The 13492-nt window shown below is 39.5% G+C and overlaps 1 protein-coding gene across 1 annotated transcript in view; it reads left to right on the plus strand.

Annotated features, from left to right (window-relative positions):
- The window catches only part of LOC129816963 (collagen alpha-2(VI) chain-like), a 58509-nt gene that overhangs the window by 11592 nt on the left and 33425 nt on the right, over positions 1–13492 (plus strand). Inside the window, exons 16-22 of the mRNA XM_055871954.1 lie at positions 406–468; positions 901–954; positions 3653–3688; positions 3799–3861; positions 4300–4362; positions 4581–4643; positions 10186–10248. Coding sequence (XP_055727929.1) covers positions 406–468; positions 901–954; positions 3653–3688; positions 3799–3861; positions 4300–4362; positions 4581–4643; positions 10186–10248 — 405 coding nt within the window. The remainder of the gene's footprint in view (positions 1–405; positions 469–900; positions 955–3652; positions 3689–3798; positions 3862–4299; positions 4363–4580; positions 4644–10185; positions 10249–13492) is intronic.

Raw genomic sequence — 13492 nt, forward strand, 5'->3', positions numbered from 1 at the left:
TATGTACAGTGTTTTATAGACCACTGGGTTAGTAAACCTAGTTTATGTACAGTGTTTAATAGACCACTGGGTTAGTAAACCTAGTTTATGTACAGTGTTTAATAGACCACTGGGTTAGTAAACCTAGTTTATGTACAGTGTTTAATAGACCCCTGGGTTAACTAAGCCTAGTTTATCTACAGAGTTTAATAGACCCCTGGGTTAACTAACCCTAGTTTATGTACAGTGTTTTATAGACCACTGCGTTAACTAACCCTAGTTTATCTACAGAGTTTAATAGACTACTGCGTTAACTAACCCTAGTTTATCTACAGTGTTTAATAGACCCCTGGGTTAACTAAACCTAGTTTATGTACAGTGTTTTATAGACCACTGCGTTTAATGTGTGAATGCTGATATTCCTAGGGAGACCCTGGTCATAACGGAAAACCAGGTCCCACTGGCCCTCTTGGAGAACCTGGACCACAGGTAATGTATCGACATCACAACACACTCTAACCTGGACCTGACAGTAACAGTAACACAGTCATGCAGATTCAATGTGCACTAGCTATCGACATCACAACACACTCTAACCTGGACCTAACAGCAACACAGTCATGCAGATTCAATGTGCACTAGCTATCGACATCACAACACACTCTAACCTGGACCTGACAGTAACACAGTCATGCAGATTCAATGTGCACTAGCTATCGACATCACAACACACTCTAACCTGGACCTGACAGTAACACAGTCATGCAGATTCAATGTGCACTAGCTATCGACATCACAACACACTCTAACCTGGACCTGACAGCAACAATAACACAGCTCAAGAAGGATTATCTCTCTGAAGATGTCATGAAGAGCCACTTGTTGTCACATTGATAAATCATCTCATCTTCTTCCTTTCAGAGTTATCCAGGAAGTCCTGGGATTCCAGGCTCACCAGGAAGAAAGGGAATACCAGTGAGTGACTTACATAGACCTGCCTATCCTTATCATTAGAAGATATTTACATAGACCTGTCTATCCTTATCATTAGAAGATATTTACATAGACCTGCCTATCCTTATCATTAGAAGAGATTTACTTAGACCTGCCTATCATTAGAAGATATTTACATAGACCTGCCTATCCTTATCATTAGAAGAGATTTACTTAGACCTGCCTATCATTAGAAGATATTTACATAGACCTGTCTATCCTTATCATTAGAAGAGATTTACATAGACCTGCCTATCATTAGAAGATATTTACATAGACCTGCCTATCCTTATCATTAGAAGAGATTTACTTAGACCTGCCTATCATTAGAAGATATTTACATAGACCTGCCTATCCTTATCATTAGAAGAGATTTACATAGACCTGCCTATCATTATCATTAGAAGAGATTTACATAGACCTGCCTATCCTTATCATTAGAAGAGACTTACATAGACCTGCCTATCATTAGAAGAGATTTACATAGACCTGCCTATCCTTATCATTAGAAGAGATTTACATAGACCTGCCTATCATTATCATTAGAAGAGATTTACATAGACCTGCCTATCCTTATCATTAGAAGAGATTTACATAGACCTGCCTATCCTTATCATTAGAAGAGATTTACATAGACCTGCCTATCCTTATCATTAGAAGAGATTTACATAGACCTGCCTATCCTTATCATTAGAAGAGACTTACATAGGCCTGCCTATCCTTATCATTAGAAGATATTTACATATACCTGCCTATCATTAGAAGAGATTTACATAGACCTGCCTATCCTTATCATTAGAAGATATTTACATAGACCTGCCTATCCTTATCATTAGAAGAGACTTACATAGACCTGCCTATCCTTATCATTAGAAGATATGCTCCCGTAGTTCAGTAGTTCAGTAGTTCAGTAGTGATGTAGTTCAGTAGTTCAGTAGTGCTGTAGTGCAGTAGTTCAGTAGTGCTGTAGTTCAGTAGTTCAGTAGTGCTGTAGTGCTGTAGTTCAGTAGTTCAGTAGTGCTGTAGTGCTGTAGTTCAGTAGTTCAGTAGTTCAGTAGTGCTGTAGTGCTGTAGTTCAGTAGTGCTGTAGTTCAGTAGTGATGTAGTTCAGTAGTGATGTAGTTCTGTAGTGATGTAGTTCAGTAGTTCAGTAGTGCTGTAGTGCTGTAGTTCAGTAGTGATGTAGTGCTGTAGTTCAGTAGTGCTGTAGTTCAGTAGTTCAGTAGTGATGTAGTTCAGTAGTGATGTAGTGATGTAGTTCAGTAGTGATGTAGTTCAGTAGTGCTGTAGTTCAGTAGTGCTGTAGTTCAGTAGTGATGTAGTTCAGTAGTGATGTAGTTCAGTAGTGCTGTAGTTCAGTAGTTCAGTAGTGCTGTAGTTCAGTAGTGCTGTAGTTCAGTAGTGCTGTAGTTCAGTAGTGCTGTAGTTCAGTAGTGCTGTAGTTCAGTAGTGCTGTAGTTCAGTAGTGCTGTAGTTCAGTAGTGCTGTAGTTCAGTAGTGCTGTAGTTCAGTAGTTCAGTAGTGCTGTAGTTCAGTAGTGATGTAGTTCAGTAGTGATGTAGTTCAGTAGTTCAGTAGTGCTGTAGTTCAGTAGTGCTGTAGTTCAGTAGTGCTGTAGTTCAGTAGTGCTGTAGTTCAGTAGTGATGTAGTTCAGTAGTGCTGTAGTTCAGTAGTTCAGTAGTGATGTAGTTCAGTAGTGATGTAGTTCAGTAGTTCAGTAGTGATGTAGTTCAGTAGTTCAGTAGTGCTGTAGTTCAGTAGTTCAGTAGTGATGTAGTTCAGTAGTGCTGTAGTTCAGTAGTGATGTAGTGCTGTAGTTCAGTAGTTCAGTAGTGCTGTAGTTCAGTAGTTAAGTAGTTCAGTAGTGCTGTAGTTCAGTAGTTCAGTAGTGCTGTAGTTCAGTAGTTCAGTAGTTCAGTAGTGCTGTAGTTCAGTAGTTCAGTAGTGCTGTAGTTCAGTAGTTCAGTAGTTCAGTAGTGCTGTAGTTCAGTAGTTCAGTAGTGCTGTAGTTCAGTAGTGCTGTAGTTCAGTAGTTCAGTAGTTCAGTAGTGCTGTAGTTCAGTAGTGATGTAGTTCAGTAGTGCTGTAGTTCAGTAGTGCTGTAGTTCAGTAGTGATGTAGTTCAGTAGTTCAGTAGTGATGTAGTTCAGTAGTTCAGTAGTGATGTAGTTCAGTAGTGATGTAGTTCAGTAGTGCTGTAGTTCAGTAGTTCAGTAGTTCAGTAGTGCTGTAGTTCAGTAGTGCTGTAGTTCAGTAGTGCTGTAGTTCAGTAGTTCAGTAGTGATGTAGTTCAGTAGTGATGTAGTTCAGTAGTGATGTAGTTCAGTAGTTCAGTAGTGCTGTAGTTCAGTAGTGATGTAGTTCAGTAGTTCAGTAGTGATGTAGTTCAGTAGTTCAGTAGTGATGTAGTTCAGTAGTGATGTAGTTCAGTAGTGATGTAGTTCAGTAGTGATGTAGTTCAGTAGTGATGTAGTTCAGTAGTTCAGTAGTGATGTAGTTCAGTAGTGATGTAGTTCAGTAGTGATGTAGTTGAGTAGTTCAGTATTGATGTAGTTCAGTAGTTCAGTAGTTCAGTAGTGATGTAGTTGAGTAGTTCAGTAGTTCAGTAGTTATGTAGTTCAGTAGTTCAGTAGTGCTGTATTTCTTCATTCTAAACTAACTGATTCCTAATTCTTTCAGGGACTCAACGGTGGACCGGGACCAAAAAGCCAACCTGTACGCTAACTTGGCTAAGTGATATATTCTGAAATGATGAAGTTAAATATTAAACGCAAAGGGATGGCTTTTGTTAAAACAACAAATAATGTGTATATGTCTGTCGTTAGGGGCGACCAGGAGACCCTGGACTTAAGGGACTTAGTGGACCAGGCGGACCTAAAGGAGGCAAGGTCTGTCACCGCTCACACCTCCACGCTTCTACTATGCATACAGAGGGTGGTTGTGTGATACAGTAGTGACTACATAGGAATTGTTTCTTCCACCGAGATCCTGATAGCTTTCATTGGCTGTTGCTGTGGGAGAACCCTTCCAAGGTGTAGAACCCTTTCCTCAGAGGCTTCTAAATGTCCTACATGGAACCCAAACGGGTTCTTAAAAGGGTTCTCCCCTGGGAACAGTCTAAGAACCTTTTTTGGAAACTTAATTTCTAAGAGTGTACATGCAGTAATAGCAGTCTGTTTCAGTTCCTGCTGTATTCAGACACATTCCAGGCAAACTGCCCATAAGAAGAACAATGGCTGACTGCAAATACGATGTCTGTTTGTATAAATATTTGACCATGAATATTGAGGTCAAACAAAGCCTAACATGTATTCTGTCATTCCCAGGGTGAACCCGGTCTACAGGGGAAGCCAGGTCTGCATGGGGAGGTCGGGACCAAAGGATCTAAGGTCAGAGAAGCTTCCTCTCTAATGGTGGGGGAGCAGAGGAGGATTTTGCATTCTGGGTACATGATTCAGCAGTAACTCTCAGGGAAACATAGACAACATGGGGAGTTTCTCCACTAAGATACAGTACACTCCTTCTCTCATAGAACATTTTTTTTGTGTGTGTGTGTGTGTGTGTGTGTGTCCGTGTCCGTGTCCGTGTCCTCCCTCTGTTTGTTTAGGGAGGTCCAGGACTGCCCGGTCCAAGAGGACATCAAGGAGATAATGGGCCAGATGGACAGATCGTATGTTGCTACTATTACTGATGCTTCTAGTAGAGTACTCTACTATTATTATTGTATTGTCACTACTAATCTGCTACTACTACTGTTACTTCTACACTACTGCTACTACAACTATTACTACTACTGCTACTACTCTTGTACTACTCCACTACTACTTCTACCACTACCACTAGTCTACCTCTAAAACTTCTACCACTAGTCTACCTCTAAAACTTCTACCACTAGTCTACCTCTAAAACTTCTACCACTAGTCTACCTCTAAAACTTCTACCACTAGTCTACCTCTAAAACTTCTACCACTACCACTAGTCTACCTCTAAAACTTCTACCACTAGTCTACCTCTAAAACTTCTACAAGTCTAGTTCTACTACCACTACTACTAGTGTACCTCTACTACTACTACACGTCTAGTTCTACTACCACTACTACTAGTGTACCACTACTACTACTAGTCCATTTCTACCACTTCTATCACTACTACTAGTCTACGTCTACTACGACTACTAGTCTACTTATACTACTTATACTAGTCTACTACTACGACTAGTATACTTCTACTACTACTACTAGTCAACAATTAGTCTACTACTACTACTATACTACTAATGCACTCTAAGATGTCCTCCTGTTCTGATCGTATTGTTTACTACATGTACTACTATTACAACTAGTACTACTACCACTACTACTGGTGCAACTACTACTACTACTCGACTTCTACTACTACTAGTCTACTACTAGTCTACATCTACTATTACTACTACAACTAGTCTACTTCTACCACTTCTACTACTACTACTAGTCTACTTCTACTACTAGTCTGCTTCTACTACTACTACAACTAGTCTACTTCTACTACTAGTAGTCTACTTCTACTACTAGTAGTCTACTTCTACTACTAGTAGTCTACTTCTACTACTAGTAGTCTACTTCTACTACTAGTAGTCTACTTCTACTACTAGTAGTCTACTTCTACTACTAGTAGTCTACTTCTACTACTAGTAGTCTACTTCTACTACTAGTAGTCTACTTCTAGTCTACTTCTACTACTAGTAGTCTACTTCTAGTCTACTTCTAGTACTACTAGTCTACTTCTAGTCTACTTCTAGTACTACTAGTCTACTTCTAGTACTACTAGTCTACTTCTAGTACTACTAGTCTACTTCTACTATCCTACAACTACTACTACTAGTCTACTTCTACTACTACGACTAGTATACTTCTACTACTACTAGTCTACTACTAGTCTACATCTACTATTACTACTACAACTAGTCTACTTCTACCACTTCTACTACTACTACTAGTCTACTTCTACTACTAGTCTACTTCTACTACTAGTCTGCTTCTACTACTAGTCTACTTCTACTACTACTACAACTAGTCTACTTCTACTACTAGTAGTCTACTTCTACTACTAGTAGTCTACTTCTAGTCTACTTCTACTACTAGTAGTCTACTTCTAGTCTACTTCTACTACTAGTAGTCTACTTCTAGTCTACTTCTACTACTAGTAGTCTACTTCTAGTCTACTTCTACTACTAGTAGTCTACTTCTAGTCTACTTCTACTACTAGTAGTCTACTGCTAGTCTACTTCTACTACTAGTAGTCTACTTCTAGTCTACTTCTACTACTAGTAGTCTACTTCTAGTCTACTTCTACTACTAGTAGTCTACTTCTAGTCTACTTCTACTACTAGTAGTCTACTTCTAGTCTACTTCTACTACTAGTAGTCTACTTCTACTACTAGTAGTCTACTTCTAGTCTACTAGTAGTCTACTTCTAGTCTACTTCTAGTACTACTAGTCTACTTCTACTATCCTACAACTAGTCTACTTCTACTACTAGTCTACTTCTACTACAACTAGTCTACTTATACTACTTCTACAATGAGTCTACTTCTACTACTACCAGTCTACTTCTACTACTACTAGTCTACTTCTACTACAACTAGTCTACTTCTACTGCTACTACAACTAGTCTACTTCTACTACTACTAGTCTACTTCTACTACTACTAGTCTACTTCTACTACTACTAGTCTACTTCTACTACTAGTAGTCTACTTCTACTACTAGTAGTCTACTTCTACTACTAGTAGTCTACTTCTACTACTAGTAGTCTACTTCTAGTCTACTTCTACTACTAGTAGTCTACTTCTAGTCTACTTCTAGTACTACTAGTCTACTTCTAGTCTACTTCTAGTACTACTAGTCTACTTCTAGTACTACTAGTCTACTTCTAGTACTACTAGTCTACTTCTACTATCCTACAACTAGTCTACTTCTACTACTACTACTACTACTACTACTAGTCTACTTCTACTACTACGACTAGTATACTTCTACTACTACTAGTCTACTACTAGTCTACATCTACTATTACTACTACAACTAGTCTACTTCTACCACTTCTACTACTACTACTAGTCTACTTCTACTACTAGTCTACTTCTACTACTAGTCTGCTTCTACTACTAGTCTACTTCTACTACTACTACAACTAGTCTGCTTCTACTACTAGTCTACTTCTACTACTACTACAACTAGTCTACTTCTACTACTAGTAGTCTACTTCTACTACTAGTAGTCTACTTCTACTACTAGTAGTCTACTTCTACTACTAGTAGTCTACTTCTAGTCTACTTCTACTACTAGTAGTCTACTTCTAGTCTACTTCTACTACTAGTAGTCTACTTCTAGTCTACTTCTACTACTAGTAGTCTACTTCTAGTCTACTTCTACTACTAGTAGTCTACTTCTAGTCTACTTCTACTACTAGTAGTCTACTTCTAGTCTACTTCTACTACTAGTAGTCTACTTCTAGTCTACTTCTACTACTAGTAGTCTACTTCTAGTCTACTTCTACTACTAGTAGTCTACTTCTAGTCTACTTCTACTACTAGTAGTCTACTTCTAGTCTACTTCTACTACTAGTAGTCTACTTCTAGTCTACTTCTACTACTAGTAGTCTACTTCTAGTCTACTTCTACTACTAGTAGTCTACTTCTACTACTAGTAGTCTACTTCTAGTCTACTAGTAGTCTACTTCTAGTCTACTTCTAGTACTACTAGTCTACTTCTACTATCCTACAACTAGTCTACTTCTACTACTAGTCTACTTCTACTACAACTAGTCTACTTATACTACTTCTACAATGAGTCTACTTCTACTACTACCAGTCTACTTCTACTACTACCAGTCTACTTCTACTACAACTAGTCTACTTCTACTGCTACTACAACTAGTCTACTTCTACTACTACTAGTCTACTTCTACTACTACTAGTCTACTTCTACTACTACTAGTCTACTTCTACTACTAGTCTACTTCTACTACTACTACTAGTCTACTTCTACTACTACTACTACTAGTCTACTTCTACTACTACTAGTCTACTTCTACTGCTACTACTACTACTAGTAGTAGTCTACTTCTACTACTAGTCTACTTCTACTACCCTACTTCTACTTCTAACACTACTACTACTAGTCTACTTCTACAACTAGTCTACCTCTACTACTACTACTACTAGTCTACTTCTACTACTACTACTAGTCTACTTCAACTAATAACACTACTACTACTACTAGTCTACTGCTAGTCTACTTCTACTGCTACTACTAGTCTACTTCTACTACTAACACTACTACTACTAGTCTACTTCACTGCTACTACTAGTCTACTACTACTACTAGTCTACTTCTACTACTACTAGTCTACTTATACTACTAGTAGGCTACTTCTACTACTACTACTAGTTAACTTCTACTACTACTACTAGTCAACTTCTACTACTAGTCTACTACTACTACTACTACTAGTCTACTACTACTACTACTACTACTACGTCTACTACTACTACTGCTAGTCTACTACTACTACTAGTCTACTACTACTACTACTACTACTACTACTACTACTACTAGTCTACTACTACTACCACTACTACTAGTCTACTACTACTACTACTAGTCTACTACTACTACTACTACTACTACTAGTCTACTACTACTACTACTACTAGTCTACTACTACTACTACTACTAGTCTACTACTACTAGTTAACTTATACTACTACTACTTCTACTACTACTACTAGTCTACTTCTACGTCTACTACTAGTATACTACTAGTTAACTTCTACTACTACTACTAGTCAACTTCTACTACTACTACTACTAGTCAACTTCTACTACTAGTCTACTTCTACTACTACTACTAGTCTACTTCTACTACTAGTACTACTACTAGTCTACTTCTACTACTAGTACTACTAGTCAACTTCTACTACTACTACTACTACTAGTCAACTTCTACTACTACTACTAGTCTACTTCTATGTCTACTACTAGTCTACTACTACTACTACTACTACTACTACTACTAGTCTACGTCTACTACTAGTCTACTTCTACTACTACTAGTCTACTTCTACTACTAGTCTACTACTACTACTACTACTAGTCTACTACTACTACTACTACTAGTCTACTTCTACTACTAGTCTACTTCTACTACTACTACTACTCTACGTCTACTTATACTTATACTACTACTAGTCTACTTCTACTACTACTAGTCTACTACTACTACTACTACTACTCTACGTCTACTTATACTTATACTACTACTACTACTACTAGTCTACTTCTACTACTACTACTACTCTACGTCTACTTATACTTATACTACTACTAGTCTACTTCTACTACTACTAGTCTACGTCTACTACTACTACTACTAGTCTACTTCTACTACTACTAGTCTACTTCTACTACTACTAGTCTACGTCTACTATCCTACTTCTACTACTTCTCTACTTCTACTACTACTGCTACTGCTACTACTAGTCTACTTCTACTACTACTCGTCTACTTCTAGTACTAGTCTGTTTCTACTACTAATATCATACATCTACTACTAACAATACTACTACCACTACTACTACTACTACTACTAGTCTACTTCTACTACTAGTAGTTGTCTATTTCTACTAGTCTACTTCTACTACTACCACTAGACTACCTGTAATGCTTCTACTACTACCACACGTCTATTTCTTCTACTACTACCACTCTACTACTGCTGCTACTACAGCTACTACTACTAGTAGTCTATTTCTTATACTCCTACTACTACTAGTCTAATTCTACTACTAGTCTACTTCTACTATCCTTCTTCTACGTCTAACACTAGTAGTCTACTTCTACTACTTCTACTACTAGTAGGCTACTACTTTTACTTCTACTACTGTTACTACTAGTCCTATTCTACTACTCTACTCTATTCTAAGATATCCTCCTGTTTTGTACGTTCTGTTTAGTCAGAATACATGTTGCCATGTCTACATTTTGAGCATACTGCGACAGTCTTCTCGTCTAAATAAAGGTTAAATAAATGCATCTACATTTCGGGAATTGTTTATTTATTGACGGTAGTCTATACCTATGTATTTCAGTGCCATGTGGGTATATAATGTTTTTCTTTACTTGAATACTTTATGCATATAGTACTCAGTATGGCATCTCTGTGTTACAGGGAGCTGCTGGAGAGCCTGGTGATCCTGGACAGACTGGACCCCATGGAGATCCTGGACCAAAGGTGGGGTTGGGTTATATAGATCCTGGACCAAAGGTGGGGTTGGGTTATATAGATCCTGGACCAAAGGTGGGGTTGGGTTATAGAGATCCTGGACCAAAGATGGGGTTGGGTTATATAGATCCTGGACCAAAGGTGGGGTTAGGTTATATAGATCCTGGACCAAAGGTGGGGTTGGGTTATATAGATCCTGGACCAAAAGTGGGGTTGGGTTATATAGATCCTGGACCAAAGGTGGGGTTGGGTTATATAGATCCTGGACCAAAGGTGGGGTTGAGTTATAATATAGATCCTGGACCAAAGGTGGGGTTAGGGTTATATAGATCCTGGACCAAATGTACTGTTGTAATGTAGTGTAATGTAGCTAGTGGACACTTCCCACAGTGTAATGTAGTTAGTGGACACTTCCCACAGTGTAATGTAGTTAGTGGACACTTCCCACAGTGTAATGTAGCTAGTGGACACTTCCCACAGTGTAATGTAGTTAGTGGACACTTCCCACAGTGTAATGTAGTTAGTGGACACTTCCCACAGTGTAATGTAGTTAGTGGACACTTCCCACAGTGTAATGTAGTTAGTGGACACTTCCCACAGTGTAATGTAGTTAGTGGACACTTCCCACAGTGTAATGTAGTTAGTGGACACTTCCCACAGTGTAATGTAGTTAGTGGACACTTCCCACAGAGTAATGTAGTTAGTGGACACTTCCCACAGTGTAATGTAGTTAGTGGACACTTCCCACAGTGTAATGTAGTTAGTGGACACTTCCCACAGTGTAATGTAGTTAGTGGACACTTCCCACAGAGTAATGTAGTTAGTGGACACTTCCCACAGTGTAATGTAGTTAGTGGACACTTCCCACAGTGTAATGTAGTTAGTGGACACTTCCCACAGTGTATTGTAGTTAGTGGACAATTCCCACAGTGTAATGTAGTTAGTGGACACTTCCCACAGTGTAATGTAGTTAGTGGACACCTCCCACAGTGTAATGTAGTTAGTGGACACTTCCCACAGTGTAATGTAGTTAGTGGACACTTCCCACAGTGTAATGTAGTTAGTGGACACTTCCCACAGAGTAATGTAGTTAGTGGACACTTCCCACAGTGTAATGTAGCTAGTGGACACTTCCCACAGAGTAATGTAGCTAGTGGACACTTCCCACAGTGTAATGTAGCTAGTGGACACTTCCCACAGTGTAATGTAGTTAGTGGACACTTCCCACAGTGTAATGTAGTTAGTGGACACCTCCCACAGTGTAATGTAGTTAGTGGACACTTCCCACAGTGTAATGTAGTTAGTGGACACTTCCCACAGTGTAATGTAGTTAGTGGACACTTCCCACAGTGTAATGTAGTTAGTGGACACTTCCCACAGTGTAATGTAGTTAGTGGACACTTCCCACAGTGTAATGTAGTTAGTGGACACTTCCCACAGTGTAATGTAGTTAGTGGACACTTCCCACAGTGTAATGTAGTTAGTGGACACTTCCCACAGTGTAATGTAGTTAGTGGACACTTCCCACAGTGTAATGTAGCTAGTGGACACTTCCCACAGTGTAATGTAGCTAGTGGACACTTCCCACAGTGTAATGTAGTTAGTGGACACTTCCCACAGTGTAATGTAGTTAGTGGACACTTCCCACAGTGTAATGTAGTTAGTGGACACTTCCCACAGTGTAATGTAGTTAGTGGACACTTCCCACAGAGTAATGTAGTTAGTGGACACTTCCCACAGTGTAATGTAGCTAGTGGACACTTCCCACAGTGTAATGTAGCTAGTGGACACTTCCCACAGTGTAATGTAGCTAGTGGACACTTCCCACAGTGTAATGTAGCTAGTGGACACTTCCCACAGTGTAATGTAGCTAGTGGACACTTCCCACAGTGTAATGTAGTTAGTGGACACTTCCCACAGTGTAATGTAGTTAGTGGACACTTCCCACAGTGTAATGTAGTTAGTGGACACTTCCCACAGTGTAATGTAGTTAGTGGACACTTCCCACAGTGTAATGTAGTTAGTGGACACTTCCCACAGTGTAATGTAGTTAGTGGACACTTCCCACAGTGTAATGTAGTTAGTGGACACTTCCCACAGTGTAATGTAGTTAGTGGACACTTCCAACAGTGTAATGTAGTTAGTGGACACTTCCCACAGTGTAATGTAGTTAGTGGACACTTCCCACAGTGTAATGTAGTTAGTGGACACTTCCCACAGTGTAATGTAGTTAGTGGACACTTCCCACAGTGTAATGTAGTTAGTGGACACTTCCCACAGTGTAATGTAGTTAGTGGACACTTCCCACAGTGTAATGTAGTTAGTGGACACTTCCCACAGTGTAATGTAGTTAGTGGACACTTCCCACAGTGTAATGTAGCTAGTGGACACTTCCCACAGTGTAATGTAGCTAGTGGACACTTCCCACAGTGTAATGTAGCTAGTGGACACTTCCCACAGTGTAATGTAGTTAGTGGACACCTCCCACAGTGTAATGTAGTTAGTGGACACCTCCCACAGTGTAATGTAGTTAGTGGACACTTCCCACAGTGTAATGTAGTTAGTGGACACTTCCCACAGTGTAATGTAGTTAGTGGACACTTCCCACAGTGTAATGTAGTTAGTGGACACTTCCCACAGTGTAATGTAGTTAGTGGACACTTCCCACAGAGTAATGTAGTTAGTGGACACTTCCCACAGTGTAATGTAGTTAGTGGACACTTCCCACAGTGTAATGTAGTTAGTGGACACCTCCCACAGTGTAATGTAGTTAGTGGACACCTCCCACAGTGTAATGTAGTTAGTGGACACCTCCCACAGTGTAATGTAGTTAGTGGACACTTCCCACAGTGTAATGTAGTTAGTGGACACTTCCCACAGTGTAATGTAGTTAGTGGACACTTCCCACAGTGTAATGTAGTTAGTGGACACTTCCCACAGTGTAATGTAGTTAGTGGACACTTCCCACAGAGTAATGTAGTTAGTGGACACCTCCCACAGTGTAATGTAGTTAGTGGACACCTCCCACAGTGTAATGTAGTTAGTGGACACTTCCCACAGTGTAATGTAGTTAGTGGACACTTCCCACAGAGTAATGTAGTTAGTGGACACTTCCCACAGTGTAATGTAGTTAGTGGACACTTCCCACAGTGTAATGTAGTTAGTGGACACTTCCCACAGTGTAATGTAGTTAGTGGACACTTCCCACAGTGTAATGTAGTTAGTGGACACTTCCCACAGTGTAATGTAGTTA

This window comes from Salvelinus fontinalis, chromosome 19, assembly GCF_029448725.1.
Source record: "Salvelinus fontinalis isolate EN_2023a chromosome 19, ASM2944872v1, whole genome shotgun sequence".
Classification (NCBI taxonomy): Eukaryota; Metazoa; Chordata; class Actinopteri; order Salmoniformes; family Salmonidae; genus Salvelinus; species Salvelinus fontinalis.